At 49.3% G+C, this 17919-nt stretch overlaps 1 protein-coding gene across 3 annotated transcripts in view; it reads left to right on the top strand.

The window, feature by feature from the left end:
- LOC144944204 (collagen alpha-3(VI) chain-like) overlaps nt 1-17919 on the top strand; it is a 135255-nt gene that overhangs the window by 19629 nt on the left and 97707 nt on the right. For all 3 annotated transcript variants that reach the window (XM_078872240.1, XM_078872239.1, XM_078872238.1), the window contains exons 2-3: nt 13202-13289; nt 16504-16871. In XM_078872240.1, coding sequence (XP_078728366.1) covers nt 13205-13289; nt 16504-16871 — 453 coding nt within the window. In that variant the 5' untranslated portion in view covers nt 13202-13204. The remainder of the gene's footprint in view (nt 1-13201; nt 13290-16503; nt 16872-17919) is intronic.

Here is a 17919-nt window from a genome sequence, read left to right as displayed (position 1 = left end):
GGGTGACCAACACCCACTTAGTTACTCGGGTGACCAACACCCACTTAGTTACTCGGGTGACCAACACCCACTTAATTACACGGTCGGCTAACACCAGCCTAACCCACACGGTTCACCTGGCTACACCAACACGGGCTCTTACGCCCCGTAGCCTCTCGGAACACACCCAGCCGGGGTGTCCGTCTCGACTCTGGGTCCCACAGTCCCGACCCACAAGGGCGTCGGACCACGGGTCCCACAGTCTCGCCTCCGAGCCACACAGGGCCCCGGTCCCGACAAGGACAGCGGGACTAGGGGTCTCAGGGCACTACTTCTTCAACTCCGTCTTCAGTCTTCAACTGGTTAATCACCCCGAGTGCTCCCGCGTGTCCTCTTTTATATCCACCCTGCGGACGATGCTGAGAGCACCCATCCCATTTGACCAATCACTGCGCGCTGCCTACGATCCCCTTTTCTCACCCTCGTGTCAGCGCGCACCCATCCCCCACGCTGCGCCGCCCCGTACTCCCTTACTCCCGGCGCGCGTGTGCACACCACGCCCACATGCGTGCCCAACCCCGCACCTCGCGCCGCCCCGTAATCCATCACTGTCGGCGCATGTCAACACCACCACTACATATATAAAAGACTAGCGGGAAGTACCCGGCATTGCCCTGTGGAAAAATATATTTCAGAACTTCTCTTAAAACACAACATATACGTACATTAATACGAAGCTATTGTGAAAGCCCGGCATTCCATTTGTCTGGCCATTTTTCCATCAACAAAATGACAAGAGGCTTGCAGAAGTCCTGAATCAAAAAGTGAAAGAAAGTGGTGTGTAAATAGTTGATCTAAAAGGTTTCCGAAAATTGTTGACCTCCCCCCCTCTCAAAAAATATTCATACCCCCCCGTAGGCATATATACCTACACACCCTACATACAATAGAGTGAGTAGTATCTAGTGACTCTATAGTAGTATCTGACTCTACAGTCGTATCTGGCTCTACAGTAGTATCTACTGACTCTATAGTATCGATTGACTCGAAAGTAGTATCTACTGACTCTATAGTAGTATCTGCTGACTCTGTAGTTGTATCTACTGATTGTACAATAGTATCTACTGAGCCCAGTAGTAGCTACTGACTGTATAGTAGTATCTAATGACTGTAGTCGTAACTACTGACCGTAGTCGTATCTTCTGACCATACAGTAGTATCTACCGACTCTATAGTAGTAACTAATAACTCTATAGTAGTATCTGCTGACTCAATAGTAGTGTAATGCGGGCGTAAGCGACCTTCCGGATGTGACGTCACGGGGGGTGGAGCCATGTGACGTGGGTGGAAGGTTCGGGTCCTTAAGCGGGTAACCCGGAAGGGGAAGTCAGTCGGGGTGTGAGCGGAAAAAAGTGAGGCCACGCGGGCGAGTGAGAAGAGGGGGGGGCACCGACGGCCATCGGGAGCCAACCCCGGAGACAGGAGGAAGCTACGGAGTGGTGTGCAGCTGCGGAGAAGACAGCCAGAAGGGCTGCGTGTTAGAGGCAGCGGTGTGGCTGCCAGGTGTGGCGGGAGAGAAGAGGGAGAGACAGCACGAGGCTGTCAGAGCTGCAGAAAGGACGAAGGAGAGAGGAGTTGCAGCAAGTACAGCCAAGGGGGGCTGTGTGAGAGTAACAGCAGCGGGGCTGCTGTTGTGGACCGGGCCGACAACGGAGTCAGCACCGTGGAGAAGCTACAGAGTAGAGACAGCCGTGTGGGAATACAGTACGAACCGAATAAAGGACACTGAGCCAGACATCGTGGTGCAGTCGTTTATTACACTGGTGTCGGAAGTGCAACGGCATGTCGAAACAAGTGAGGAAGAAAGTTAATCCGGCGCCTGCATCGGCTTCTTCGTCCGACGACGACGAACTCCCTCCAACCACGGATTCTGCTGGGGTGGTGGAGGAGAGCCCTGCTGAGGCGAGCACGGGGACGGGAGTGGAGGATGTCGGCGCGGTGGCGGGTCCGTCGACATCATCAGACGCTGATCAAAGATGGCAAGAGATGGCGGTACAACTGGAGGCACTTAAGGACGTCCTGACGCATTTATGCCATCTCGTCGCGCCAGGGACGATGGAGGACGCAGTTGGTGCTCCGCGGGCCGCCACGTTGCCTGCCCTGCCGCCGCCATTGGCCACGCGGCAAGAAGCCGCCATCTTGCGCGCTCCGCGGCGCCAAACCGCCATCTTGGCCACGCCGCGGGCCGACGCCATTTTGAATTTGCCACCACCACCATTGGAAGACGGCGGGAAGAGGAGTCGGAGTCGCCACCTTACCACAGTTAAAGAATTTTCCATCGGTGGGGACTGGAACGCTTTCGCCTGCCGCTTCTTGGCGGCGGTACGCACAGCAAGATGGACCGATGCGGAGGCTTTGGAGGTGAATCTGTCCGATTTTTCCGTTCCATAACGACCGATAAGAAGGCAACTTTATGTGGTGTTTTTCAAGAAATGGCCGACGCTTATGAGCCACCAGATGATGCGCATCGGCGATTCGCTCAACGACAACGAGCACCAGAGGAGTCGCCCGTGGCGTTCAGGGGGGCGGTGCTGGAGCTGGCCATGGCAGCTTATCCTGAGACGCCACAGGACCTGCTCGAGCCTCTCATATTAGGGAAAATGTTGGAGCTGTCTCGGGATCTAGGGATCCCCATGCCTGTGTGTGGGCATGAGAAACTAACTTCCCGGACGGCTGCTAAGTGTCTCGATGCGCAATTCAATCTCCGTCGCTGGAAACAAGTGACGGCGTGGACGGGGGGGCCCGTCAAAGAAGGGGATGCGCTGGGGTGGAACCCTGCGCAGGCTGTCTACGTTCCGGATGACCGGGGCCCTCAACAGCTGACGGCCGCCTCCGCTCCATGGACGGGACGCGGCGGGCCGAGGCCGCGCGCTGCGCTACCGGAACGGGGCCGTCAGGAGGCAAGGCCTGCGCTTCGGCGCAACGATGCCGAATGTTTCCGCTGCGGGCGTAGGGGCCACTACGCCAGAGACTGCTGGGCCCGCTTCCCGGCTCCGCCGCAGCAGGAGGCCTCGGTACCGGACAAGCCGACTAAAGATCCTCCGAAACAGGCATGTTGGCACGCACCAGACACCCGGCAAGGCTTTACACCTCACCCATCACCTTCGTTGCGCGATCCTAATGTTGTTGTTAAAGAAAGCCCTTCGACGGGGCCTTGTCGCTCGGTCACGCAGTGGCGCAAGTTGGCACGGAGAGTCGTCGCGGCCGCTACGGGTTCGTCCACTGTACCGGGGTCTATACAAGGGGTGGACGTACGCATTTTGGTCGACTCCGGCGCGTCTGCGACTATTATTTCGGATGTCATTTTCCATCTGTTGGGCATCCCGCCGGGGGCTGTGCGTCCGGTTTATGGGTCGTGCGTCGCTGCGAACGGGGGTAGCATGGGTATTGTGGGCCAGGTGGATGCTAAGATATCTATTGGGGATGTGTCGGCCTCGGGCGTTGTGTTAATATCGAGATCTTTGGCGGTTCCTTGTTTGTTAGGCACCGATTTTTTGGCTAAGATGCCCATTTTGATCAAAATCAATGAGAATTGTATTGAACTGCCGGGGGGCCGTCAAATCTCGTTTCTGCCGTCGCCCTGGGGGCGACCTGCTTCGGCCGTACAAGTGCAGGCGCTGTCCGTCGCATCTGTGGACATCCCACCTGGTACACAGATGCTTATACCCTTGCGGTATCGGAAGCCCCTGCCTGATCGGCTAGGAGCAGTAGGGGTCTTGTTGTCACCGTCCGCCACGATAACAACCGGGTTGGCGTTAGTGGGGGCACAGACCATCGTCCGGCCGGATCAATTACCGTTTTTACAGGTGCTTAATGCGGGGGGGGAAAACGTCCGTGTTCCGGCCGGTACGGTTGTGGCACATGCCACTACGGCGTTTGCGACGCATGATTGTCCGCATAGCCGGGGAGTGGTTGCTGGGGTTTCCGAGCCAAGGGGTTCGGACAATCGTTGGGTTGCTGACTTATGTGACGGAAATTCTTCCCTGTCCATGGAGCAACGTGGTGCCCTGCGTAAATTGTTGTTGACATATTCCGATGTGTTCAGCTCCGATGATTTGGATTTGGGCCGCGCATCGTTGCTTTACCATCACATTGAGACGGGCGATGCTGCCCCTATTCGATTAAATTCGCATCGGATGAGTCCTGCGGAGCGAGAACACGTGCGGGGGGCAGTGGAAGACATGTTGGCTGCGGACATTATATCGCCATCTAACAGCCCATGGGGCGCTCCGGTCGTCTTGGTTAAGAAAAAGGATGGCAAATTGCGATTTTGTGTTGATTTCCGGAAATTGAATAAGATATCGGTGGCAGATGCGTACCCCCTGCCGCGTATGGATGACTCCCTCGACGCATTGTCGGGGGCTAAGTTCTTTTCCACACTGGACCTCTCTTCGGGATTTTGGCAGCTTCCCCTTGACGAGTCCTCACGGGAGAAAACCGCATTCCGTACGCCGCAGGGGTTATTTCAATTCAACTGTCTCCCGATGTGATTGAATGCGGCCCCTGCTACATTTCAAAGATTGATGGAGCTCGTTTTGTCGGGGTTGCAGTGGGAGACGTGTCTTATATATTTGGATGATATTATTGTCTTCAGCCGCACATTTGATGAACATTTGACGCGGCTGGAGACAGTGTTCACGAGGATGCGTTCTGCCAAATTGAAATTCAAACCAAAGAAATGTCACCTACTGCAACGGTCCGTCCGCTATTTGGGGCACATTGTGAGTGCTGAGGGGGTGTCCACGGATCCGGAAAAGACGGCGTGCGTCCGGGATTGGCCGACTCCGGCCACCGTGGGGGATGTTCGGCGGTTTTTGGGATTTGCCTCGTATTACCGAAGATTTGTGCCGGGTTTTGCGACAATTGCGAGGCCCTTGCATCTCCTTACGGGTAAAGGACGGAAGTTTGTTTGGGGACAGCCGGAGGAGGCGGCTTTTCGGAGTCTGCGTGATCTATTGACCACGGCCCCAACATTGGATTATCCCGATTTCGATCACCCATTCATTCTTGATACGGACGCGAGTGACACGGGTATTGGGGCGGTATTATCACAGTCTAAAGGGGGTGTAGAGCGTGTCGTGGCGTATGGTAGCCGAGTCTTGTCTCCTGCGGAAACCCGCTACTGTGTCACTCGCAGAGAACTATTGGCGGTTGTTTTTTTCCTACGGCAATTTCGACCATACCTCTACGGTCGTTCTTTTATTGTCCGTACGGATCATGCGGCCTTGCAATATGCCCTTAAAATTGACCAGCCATCCGGACAGTTGGCACGTTGGTTGGACACGCTACAGGAATTTTCCTTCCAAATTCAACATCGGAAGGGAGTGCGCCATGCAAACGCTGACGCACTTTCCAGATTACTGCGGCGCGCCCCTTGTAAATGTGCGTCGGGGACGCATAGGTGTTCGCCGATTCCAAACCCCCCTCAGCCGCTTACGTTGGCCGTCGAGAAGTCGGACACTCCGATGGAACCGGGACCGGCTGACGGGGTTTTGAATCTGCCGTGGTCTGTCTGGATCCGGGAACAGATGATGGATGAGTCGTTGGTGTCCTTGCGGAAGCGGTCTGCTAGGGACAATGGGAGTCCGAGTACGGCTGTGGGGCCGCAAACCGCTCTCCGAGATGGTCTGCTTATGTGGCGGGAGGGGTTCCGGGAACGTTGGCGCCTGGTGGTACCAACGTCCTTGCGATTCGAGTTGATTAGAACCCTCCATTGTGACACTCTCTTACATTTAGGGGTGCAGAAGACCTTGTTGACGTTGCAACGTCATTATTTTTGGCACGGCATGGCGACAGATGTCGTAGGGCACGTGCGCGCGTGCCCTGCGTGTGCACGACGTAAGCCGCCGAAACATCCTTACGTGCCGCCTCTCCAGTCAATTCAGGTGTCTCGAGTCAATGAATTGGTGGCACTGGACATATTGGGACCTTTTCCACCATCGGCGAGGGGTAATAAATATTTGCTGGTAGGGGTTGAGTACCTCTCCCGTTGGCCGATGGCCTGGCCGTTGCCCGATCAGTCGGCCGCGGCCATTACCGACGCCTTTTTGTTTGGGTATATTATGGACAAGGGGGCGCCTGAGAGACTCCTCACGGACCAGGGCAGGAATTTCTCTTCTAAATTATTGGCGGAAGTGTGCGCGGGCCTTGGGACTAAGAAAGTACGCACATCCCCATACCATCCGCAGACAGATGGTATGGTTGAACGGCTGAACAGGACATTGTCTGCCATGCTTTGCCATACCGTGAGCGAACAACAATCAGATTGGGATCTGCACATCCCCGGAGTGCTTTCGGCGTACAGGATGACGCCGCATGCGGCTACAGGGTATTCGCCGTTTTACCTTATGTATGGTCGGGAAAACGTGCCGCCGGTGGATGTGCAATTGGGAACTGGGGTGAAGGGACCTCGTAAACCACTTCCTGAATACATTCAGGACACGGTTCGCCGAGTCACGGAGGCGCGGGAGAATGCCCGCGTGGCTACGGCCAAAGCCCAGGCCCGGAACGAGCGGTATGCGCGACGGTCCGAGGGGGAGTGCCCCTGGAAGGTTGGGGACCTAGCCTGGCTTCATTGTCCACAGGTACGTCCGGGAACCTCTCCGAAATTGTACAAACCCTGGCATGGTCCCGTACGCCTCATTGCGGTTCCCAACCCACAGTCAGCACGCGTCCAAATTGGATCTCGTCGCTGGGTTGTGCATACGTCGCGCTTGAAACCATATGTTGCTCCCTTACATGATGCGTCATCCCCCAATGTTGCCTTGCCGGGGTCTGTTGCTGCTGACTCTCCCCTGCCTGCGTCCATTGATCTTGCTAGAGCGCCTGTCGTACCTGTTCCAGACAGGCCGGCCGTGACATTGCGGGGGACGAGGGGCCCTGCTCGGAGGACGCCTGCCAGGTCTGCGGGACCTTCGAGCCCTGCAGCCTTTCCGACCCAGCTGCAGGCACGGTCACGGGACAAGCCCAAGACTGATTCTTTAGGGACACGGGACGTTGGTGGACTTCCAGCTGCGACAGGGGGATTACCCCCTGTCATTCCTCGACTTTCATCGCGTTCCCGTTCTGCGAGTGGGCCGCCGACCGTCCGGGACGGGCCGGCGACCCGCACACGTTCCAAATCGCTTACGTTTCGTTGATTGTTGCTGTGTTGTTATCTTTTTCTTACAGTTGTATTTATTGCATGCTTTTTGTACGTTCGTTGATGTTAATTGCGTTGTTGTTGTTGTTCTTGCTGTTACATTGTATGCTTAGTGTCCTTTAGGGGGGAAGGTCGATTCGCCGCATTACGATTTGCTATTGGTCAGCCGAGGTCGGCTGGGATTTTTCTACGGGGGAGGGTGGTGTAATGCGGGCGTAAGCGACCTTCCGGATGTGACGTCACGGGGGGTGGAGCCATGTGACGTGGGTGGAAGGTTCGGGTCCTTAAGCGGGTAAACTGGAAGGGGAAGTCAGTCGGGGTGTGAGCGGAAAAGAGTGAGGCCACGCGGGCGAGTGAGAAGAGGGGGGGGCACCGACGGCCATCGGGAGCCAACCCCGGAGACAGGAGGAAGCTACGGAGTGGTGTGCAGCTGCGGAGAAGACAGCCAGAAGGGCTGCGTGTTAGAGGCAGCGGTGTGGCTGCCAGGTGTGGCGGGAGAGAAGAGGGAGAGACAGCACAAGGCTGTCAGAGCTGCAGAAAGGACGAAGGAGAGAGGAGTTGCAGCGAGTACAGCCAAGGGGGGCTGTGTGAGAGTAACAGCAGCGGGGCTGCTGTTGTGGACCGGGCCGACAACGGAGTCAGCACCGTGGAGAAGCTACAGAGTAGAGACAGCCGTGTGGGAATACAGTACGAACCGAATAAAGGACACTGAGCCAGACATCGTGGTCCAGTCGTTTATTACAGTAGTATCCACTGACTATAGTAGTAACTACTAACTCTATAGCAGTATCTACTAACTCTATAGTAGTATCTGCTGGCTTTATAGCTGTATCTACTGACTCTATAGTCGTGTCTACTGACTCTGCAGCAGTATATACTGACTGTAGTGGAATCTACTGACTAGTATTATATATCGACTCTATAGTAGTATCTACCGACTATTGTATCCACTGACTATCGTAGTAACTACTAAGTCTTCAGTAGTATCTACTGACTCTATAGTAGTATCTACTGACTGTAGTAGTATTTACAGACCGTAGTAGTATATACTGACAGTAGTATCTACTAACTATACAGTAGTATTTACTGACTCTAGATTTGAAGCTTTCATGACTGCAAGGATTCATACTCTTAGTTCTTTCGGTAAAGTCACGTAGGTAAAAAATTAAATTAATAAAAATAAAACAATAAAATCACGACGTTTCGGAGGCAACACAAGTCTCCGTCATAGCCAGATTTGCTGCATCAAGTGAGGGAGGGATTCAAGATGCAAGCTCTTAAGTACCAGTTAAGGGGGGGAGGAGAGGGGGGGAGGGGCTTATCAGAATGTGGTAGCCAATGAATGGAACGTATCGGGAGGGGGGGGCGGGGCTAAAAGAGGGACGGGGTACTCGTGGTCGTGGACGTGTTTGTGCGCAGTCACTGTGGATGTACATAATAGAAAAGGAACGAAAATGCCCATGTTTATACCAGTGTTGGCTGACAATAAAGAGAGTACTGTTAAACGTCAGGGATGTTAACACTCGGTAAAGTAAAATAGTGCCTGTCAGATAAGATGGTCCAAAAATGTGTAATTAAATATTTTTTGCATGGTTGATAACATCTTTGCAATGATTACTAAGTTTGTACCCATCATCACGGTTGAAATTATGTCTGTGTTTGTATATTTGAATGGCTTTGTGTACAAACCTTTGATGGTAGCCAGAGGGTTTGCAGAGTACCTTAGTCTCGGAGAAAACAATGATCGACAACGGCGGAAGACTCAATTTTGCCGTGTTTCAAATCTGACTTGTGCTCGCGGACACGATCAGAGACATGACGTTTCGTTTCCCCAATGTAACAGTCACCACAGCTGCAACTCAGTTTATAGACTCCAGGGTATTGCAAGTCAGGGATGACATCCTTCACAGATGGAATTAGATCACGGATTTGATGTACTGTACTGAATCGGACTTGGATCTTATGTTTGTTTAGAATTTTGGAGATATTTTTGGTCACGCCTGCTATGTATGGTAACGTGACAGTTTTGATCAGAGTTTCAAGTGGCTGTTTCTGTATGGTGGGAGAAACAGCTTGGCGGATGGTGCGTTCAGAGTATCCGTTCATCCTGAGGGCCCGATGTACATGTCTCAATTCACTGGCCAGGTGGTGTTGGTCAGAAATGCCATGAGCTCTGTGGTATAGCGTTTTGATGAGAGAATTTTTTTGAGATGGGTGGTGGTGGGAATCCGGTTTCAAGTAGGAATCCACAACCACGAGTACCCCGTCCCTCTTTTAGCCCCCCCCCCCCTCCCGATATGTTCCATTCATTGGCTACCACATTCACATTCTGATAAGCCCCTCCCCCCCTCTCCTCCCCCCCCCTTAACTGGTACTTAAGAGCTTGCATCTTGAACCCCTCCCTCACTTGATGTAGCAAATCTGGCTGTGACGGTCCCACCTGATGACGGAGACTTGTGTTGCCTCCGAAACGTCGTGATTTTGTTGTTTTATTTTTATTAATTTTAATTTCATTTTTTACCTACGTGACTTTACCGAAAGAACTAAGAGTATGTATCTACGGACTCTATAGTAGTATCTAATGACTATAGAAGTATCTACTGAATGTATAGTCGTATCTAATGCCTCTATAGTAGTATCCACTGACTATAGTAGTAACTACTAACTCTATCGTAGTATCTACTGACTCTCTAGTAGTATTTACTGACTGTGTAGTATCTACTGACTCTATAGTAGTATCTGCCGACTCTATAGTAGTATCAACCAACTCTATAGTAGTGAATACTGACTTTACAGAGTATCTAATGACTATAGAAGTATCTACTGAATTTATAGTCGTATCTAATGCCTCTATAGTAGTATCCATTGACTATAGTAGTAACTACTAACTCTATCGTAGTATCTACTGACTCTATAGTAGTGTAGTTTCTTGAATCACGGACGAATAAACTCCTTTGAGGTACACATTGTTTATTGTCTTTCTTCGACACGGTCGCTAACACACAAGGGGTATGCGGTCCCCTTACCCGTTAACCTGAGGAGGTACAGCCTCCGGGCGTGGTGGGACCTACACACAGCCTATCTGCTAACCTAAGGAGGTACAGCCTCCAGAGTATACCCGCATAACCTAGCGTCCTCCGGCTGGGACCTAGGGGAGGCTAATTGACCCACCGCTGGCTCGGTGGGTCCCCGACCTCTGGTCACGCAGAGCCTCAGCCCTTAGAAGGGCTGGAAGGCTGGGACCCAGGGTCATGCCTATCCAGGACCTATTCTCCCCTGACCACTGGAACACTGAGCCTCAGCCCTTAGAAGGGCTAGAAGGCTTGGCCCAGGGTCCTATCTTCTTCAGCCCGGGCTTCGGTCTTTGTGTATGGAGAACTGAGCCAGAGCTCTCAGCGCTCTGGCTTTTATACTGGTTCGTGGCTGGGCTTGTCCAATCCCACGTTACTTTGTGGACCCTTCTGATTGGTTATTCCCAATCTGTCGTTTTGATCCTCTTTCACCTTATCTGACCCTTGGCCGTTTGTCTGGCGGGAATCTGTGATTACGATCCGCTCTCACCTTTCCTGACCCCGACCGTTTACCGAGGGAGGCAACGCTGTACCGTAGGTCCCCGAATAATGAGTAGCTATCACCTCTACAGAAGTATCTGCAGACTCTATAGCAGTATCTACTGACTCTATAGTCATAGCTATTGACTCTGCAGCAGTATATACTGACTATAGTGGTATCTACTGACTTTATTATGTGCTGACTCTATAGTAGTATCTACCGACTATAGTAGTAACTACTGACTCTACAGTAGAATCTCCTGACTCTACACTAGTGTCTAAGTACAGTATTATTTACCTACTCTATAGTCGTATATATCGACTCTATAATAATATCTATTGAGAATAGGAAAACCTATTCTCAAAGACGTACACCCCCCTCCAATATCATCTGGTCACGTGTCGACAGGTCAACCAGCGTATAATGCCCCAATGTAACCCTGGCTGGCTGACACTTCCTCTCGCTCCCTCATCGGGAGCCCGCACCGCACATGGTATGTGGTGCCTCTGCGCGAACCAGCGCTGACCCAAGCCCCACTAGGGCTGGTACTATGCCCAGTAACCGGACTGCACATAATGACAACATATTATCCACCGTGGCCTCGCAAGCCCGGCACCACACAGTGACATTCACAGTCACTACATATATTATTGGAGTATGTTTTTTGCTTGCATTCTGACCACAAGTAATGCAGACATTATTTATTGTAAAAGGTTTCAGTTTTGTGTTTTAACATCTTAACACCTGTTTTGTTGCCAGAAAAAAAGGGGAAAACCTATTCTAAAATTTTGGCACTGGCAAAGGAGGTCCCATGAAGTTTCTATTGACTCTATAGCAGTTAACTACTAACTTAACAGAGGGCCGTGGTAAGGCCTAGTCCCGTGCAGAGCCCCCAACCTCTGAACCGCTATCCCTCCCCCCACCATCCCTCCGCATGACAGTAGTAGTATCTACGGACTATAGTAGTAGCTAGCGGCCCTATAGTAGTAAGTGCACACATTTGGGTGGGGGGGGGAGACATCACACTTTGAAGAATTTACCTCAGCGTTGTGTTTTGTTGTTGCATTTTGAACGCGAATAACAATTTCCCCCCCCCCACCGAGTCAGCGTTCTCGCGCATGCGCAGATGCGTGCTTTGGCGCGCGCTCAGCGTAGTAATATAATAATAAACAGTGATAAATTGTTAATTTAACTACTTTACATTTAACAGATGGGAAAAATAAATCGCGATTTGTCGGTCAGGGGCTTATTGCGTCGAACGTGTGTAGTTTGTTGAAACGCAGCAGTTTGTTAGTTAAATGCAGACAGACGGACAGAAAAAAAATACTTTTCGAGGTAAGATTTTGATCATTTGGGCACATCGTTTTTTATTCAGGTCTTGGTTTGCAAGAGCTTGGATACCTTAATGGCCACGAAAACAAATGGTATTTTCATAGCCTATAAAATTTGGACGTCGTTAGTTTTGTTTAAGGATCTTGATTTATTGTGGCCATGTGGTCGATGGTAGAAAACGCCAGACTTATGAATGAACTGGAGTATCAATCTTTTCTCGAACTCCCACCTCCACTGCATCCCAACACTATACAGCAAAAGACAGTGAGGCAGTGTTTGCTGTGAGGCGTACTCAATCTTCACGTTTTTTAAAATCTGTAATTGTGGAATGCTTTGATGCTGTCTGTGGGCCGAGTCGCACCTCCGATTAGTACGGTTGGCTACGTACGGTGCCAAATAAGTTCTACATACATATGTAAGGACAGTACGGGGCCTAATGGCCACAAATAAGGATTGCAGCTGAGGACAGGCAGGGTCAAGTGAGGTAACTGGGTGAGGAGTCACTGCGGGAGGAGGGGTGGAACGCACGAGGTGTTAGTGAGGCTAAGAAATCTCCAACAGGAGAGAGTTCAGGAAAAGGGTCGTGGCCGAGCCGAGCGGAGATAAAAAGGCATCGCGGAGTGGGGCTCGAAGCTGCCGTGGGGAGTCCGAGTCCCGACCGTAGTCGCTGTCATCGCTGTTGATCACCCTCATCGTCTTGGAAGGTTGGCGAAAGACGTTATATATCTACACCGTGGCTATTATATTGACTCCTATATAGTCAGTCAGCTATGTTGTGAACGTCATGTAGCAGCTACATAGTCACCCAGTTATAACATAGTCAACCTGCGTCCATCTAATAACACGTCATGAAGTCGGGTGGACTGTATTGTATAATATATATAACTTAAGAAGACAGCGTCTCTGAGTGCTACATTACACATACGTACGAGTCACCCTTGAAAAAAGTGCTTCTAAGCTCAATGGGCTTTACTCGGGAAATAAACGCTTGATTCTAATATATTTGCATGGCACTTGCTCAAGAACATGTTGGAAAAAATAACATGCTTCATTGGTGACAATAAAATCTCTACTGTATTTGAACACGTTGAAAGGACTGCTTGCAAAAGTTAATTGTGTATGCGTGTGTGTATGCAGGAAATGGAGGCAGGGATAAGGCTTTCGATGCTGGGATGCTTTGTGTTGGCTTCTCTCATGTCATCTGCTCAGCCTCAAATGATACATGGTGAGGTCATCCATCACTGTATTTCCCTACAGCTTGCATCAATAGATTTTTTCATGGCAACATAATTAATGCCATTATTTTGTACTGTATTTTCAAAAGCAAATATTCTGTTCTACCACATTCATATTTCCAATGCAGCAACTTATCTTTTTTCATTTGATTAAATATTGCTTATTTTATTTCGTTAATAAGGCATGAAGTATTAATAAAAAAAAAATATTTGTGTGTGTTTAACTTCCATTTTGTATCACACGTTGAGCAAAACTTCTGAAAAGTAATGATAAAGACCTTTGTAGATCTGCTCATGGCCCCATTCTCATAGCACAGGGCTCTCAAGAAGGTGCTGGCCTATTTCACATACACAGCCTGCAGTAGTTTCTCAGTAGGGGGCGATGTTGCTGTGTGTAATTCCAATTGGGTAATTTGCAGATTAGTTTTCAAACTTGGTAAATTCGGACCGTGACACCGGAGAAAGCGACCAACTCTCCTCGAATTACATCACAGGAAACATCGCCTTCTCAGATTTTTTTTTAATGTGTCCCATTACAGACCTTTCATTGATTGATTGAAGCAGATGGCGCGTAGTATTTTATGGTTAATACACCGGCAGTAACGGCCACACGGGGGCCCGACAGGTGGATCCTGTTACCCACGTTCATCCGTGCATTTTCCTGGACTCCTTGAGCCGAAGTGCGAACAAACAGATCGTAGGACAAATTCGCTGCCACTTCTGGGCACCTCTTACCCACGTGAAGGCTTGTGTTGGGGATACCGTATCCGGGTGACTCTTCTGGGAGAAAGTCTCTGATAATAGGAGCACTATGGGAACCTCATTTGCCAGTAAAAATATGATAATTGGTTCTTTACCCTTCTATCTGGCAACAAAACTGACACCTTTTTTTTACAAGGAGTCATGTTTGCATAGACCGCAATACCTGCAGTCATAATACAAACAAAAGATAATGTGCACTGTCCTTAAAGTTGATTGATCCACACCCGAGACAGCTTTCCTTAGAGCCTAGTCTCATATGGGTTGGACCAGATGACGCCAAAAGGCGCACAACTCAAAGACAATGCACCATCAGAGTATGAGAGCTCGGGGCAAGCATCTACACTATGGGAACCTCATTTGCCAGTAAAAATATGATAATTGGTTCTTTACCCTTCTATCTGGCAACAAAACTGACACCTTTTTTACAAGGAGTCATGTTTGCATAGACCGCAATACCTGCAGTCATAATACAAACAAAAGAACATAACTCTGATAATGTGCACTGTCCTTAAAGTTGATTGATCCACACCCGAGACAGCTTTCCTTAGAGCCTAGTCTCATATGGGTTGGACCAGATGACGCCAAAAGGCGCACAACTCAAAGACAATGCACCATCAGAGTATGAGAGCTCGGGGCAAGCATCTACACTATGGGAACCTCATTTGCCAGTAAAAATATGATAATTGGTTCTTTACCCTTCTATCTGGCAACAAAACTGACACCTTTTTTACAAGGAGTCATGTTTGCATAGACCGCAATACCTGCAGTCATAATACAAACAAAAGAACATAACTCTGATAATGTGCACTGTCCTTAAAGTTGATTGATCCACACCCGAGACAGCTTTCCTTAGAGCCTAGTCTCATATGGGTTGGACCAGATGACGCCAAAAGGCACACAACTCAAAGACAATGCACCATCAGAGTATGAGAGCTCGGGGCAAGCATCTACACTATGGGAAGGGTAAAGAACCAATTATCATATTTTTACTGGCAAATGAGGTTCCCATAGTGTAGATGCTTGCCCCGAGCTCTCATACTCTGATGGTGCATTGTCTTTGAGTTGTGCGCCTTTTGGCGTCATCTGGTCCAACCCATATGAGACTAGGCTCTAAGGAAAGCTGTCTCGGGTGTGGATCAATCAACTTTAAGGACAGTGCACATTATCAGAGTTATGTTCTTTTGTTTGTATTATGACTGCAGGTATTGCGGTCTATGCAAACATGACTCCTTGTAAAAAAGGTGTCAGTTTTGTTGCCAGATAGAAGGGTAAAGAACCAATTATCATATTTTTACTGGCAAATGAGGTTCCCATAGTGTAGATGCTTGCCCCGAGCTCTCATACTCTGATGGTGCATTGTCTTTGAGTTGTGCGCCTTTTGGCGTCATCTGGTCCAACCCATATGAGACTAGGCTCTAAGGAAAGCTGTCTCGGGTGTGGATCAATCAACTTTAAGGACAGTGCACATTATCAGAGTTATGTTCTTTTGTTTGTATTATGACTGCAGGTATTGCGGTCTATGCAAACATGACTCCTTGTAAAAAAGGTGTCAGTTTTGTTGCCAGATAGAAGGGTAAAGAACCAATTATCATATTTTTACTGGCAAATGAGGTTCCCATAGTGTAGATGCTTGCCCCGAGCTCTCATACTCTGATGGTGCATTGTCTTTGAGTTGTGCGCCTTTTGGCGTCATCTGGTCCAACCCATATGAGACTAGGCTCTAAGGAAAGCTGTCTCGGGTGTGGATCAATCAACTTTAAGGACAGTGCACATTATCAGAGTTATGTTCTTTTGTTTGTATTATGACTGCAGGTATTGCGGTCTATGCAAACATGACTCCTTGTAAAAAAGGTGTCAGTTTTGTTGCCAGATAGAAGGGTAAAGAACCAATTATCAATAGGAGCACTTTTCAGACACTTTGTGGGTCACTTTTTCCTATCCACAAGAGTGCTACGATAACAGGAAGACTCCAGCATACAGGTGATAAGAATGTGCGTGGCTCTCTTAGGGCGAATGGGCGGTACGAAGCATGGATAGTAGGTAGTCGAAGTAGAGGATTTTTACTGATTATACATTGTTTATGAGAATCGTAGAAAACCAAAGAATGGGGATTCTAGACACAGACCCAGCACGTGAACGAGCTCTGGGTTTTTGGGAGGCGTTTTGGCAATGGGAACGGCCATAGCAGCGGCAGTACTGCACAATGCCGCACATGGCCTTGTTGGGGAATGTGTGCAGTTTACATAATCATTTAATCCACAATAATGCACTTCATTCAGCTCCAGTTTTCTTAACGTTTTTCAGATTATGTATGATGTGCCGCTTCCCGCATCCAATGATGAGAGTTTTTGTAACTTGGACATCACCTTCAATTCCAGTAGCACAGTACTGTATATGTACTCTATATGAACCTAACACTTTGGTGACATTGTTTCGTTGCAGGATGCTTGAACCCAGAAGCTGACCTTGTTTTCCTGGTCGATGGTTCCTGGAGCATTGGAAAAACAAATTTCGAGGAGATCCGAAACTTCTTGCTGGCCGTTGTGAGAGGCCTGGAGGTCAGGCCCGAGAAGGTGCGGGTGGGCATCGTCCAGTTCAGCTCCGAGCCACGCACCGAGTTCCAGCTCAACAGCTTCTCATCCCAAGGCGCCGTACTGGACGCCATCGCCAAGATGCAGTACCAAGGGGGTGGCACCCGCACGGGCATGGCGCTCGACTTTCTGATAACCAACCATTTTGTAAATTCGGCAGGCGGCCGAGAAGGAAGTGTGAAACAGGTCATGGTTTTGATCACAGACGGAACCTCTCAGGTAAGACGGTTCGGAAAACTGAAACGGCTTAACGTATATTTGTGAAGGAACTTTTTGTTTTATTTAGTTCTTGCATGATAAAGCACTCGTGAGTTAACATTACGTGCGTCCAATTTGTCGGCTATGTCCGGTCATATGTCATATGAGCGATGGCGCAGTGCCCATCTCTGTTGATGGCCCTGGGATTAGGTTTATTGGAATTCCACCTTCTTATGGCTGGGGATAGTCTATCCATACGACTCTCCGATGAAGTGGTTCTCGTTTGAATGACCCTGAAGAGGCTGACTTGAAACTTGACCGGGATTTGAACTTGAGTAAAACACTCTACCCACAGTTTTCTACTGCTGTAAAATATCACGTAGCAATAATAATGTATTGATCTTAAGGCAGTAGGGTGGCGCAGAGGTAAAACTTGCGCATCACAGCAAGAAGGGCCTGGGTTCTAACCCCGATTTGGGCACCTATATGTGTGGGATTGTGCACGTTCTCCTTTTCCGGTTCTGCAAAGGTTTCCTCCCAGGTTCTATGATTTCCTTAGCAAAAGAAAAAACACGTAAATGGTATTGACAAAAACATGCCAATGTTGAACATGTACCTGCAAAATAATCGAGTTGGGATTTCTTATAGGAGCAACATCACAACGTCGCTTCCTACTGCAAACAGAGTCTGAAACAAGCGCGATAATAACAACGGTTGACCGTCTGACTTTGAATTGACGACCTCGGCTTGCCAGCTCAGTATATTGCCATGATAGCCTCCTGGAACATGCAACCAGCCAAATTCAATATAGTTTGCTCCCATTGGCATTTCATATGCTCAACATGCTTTGAGACATAGCATATACAATCAAAACAACAATTGGGATTTTATTTAAAGTAACCTGTCGCTAAATTTCAGCTGCTGATGCTCCATATATATACAGGATGTTCTCCTATAATGTGGCGGTTGTAGTTGCGTTCCCGAAGAACACTGCATTGTGGTAAAATCGCGTTTAAAACAAACTAGCGGGAAGTACCCGGAGTTGCCTGGGTCTTAAAATATTTCAAAA

This window comes from Lampetra fluviatilis, chromosome 2 (genome assembly GCF_964198595.1).
Source record: "Lampetra fluviatilis chromosome 2, kcLamFluv1.1, whole genome shotgun sequence".
In the NCBI taxonomy this organism is placed as follows: Eukaryota; Metazoa; Chordata; class Hyperoartia; order Petromyzontiformes; family Petromyzontidae; genus Lampetra; species Lampetra fluviatilis.
The sequence above is the reverse complement of the archived record's forward strand: the minus strand, read 5'-3'. Positions and strand labels throughout refer to the sequence as shown.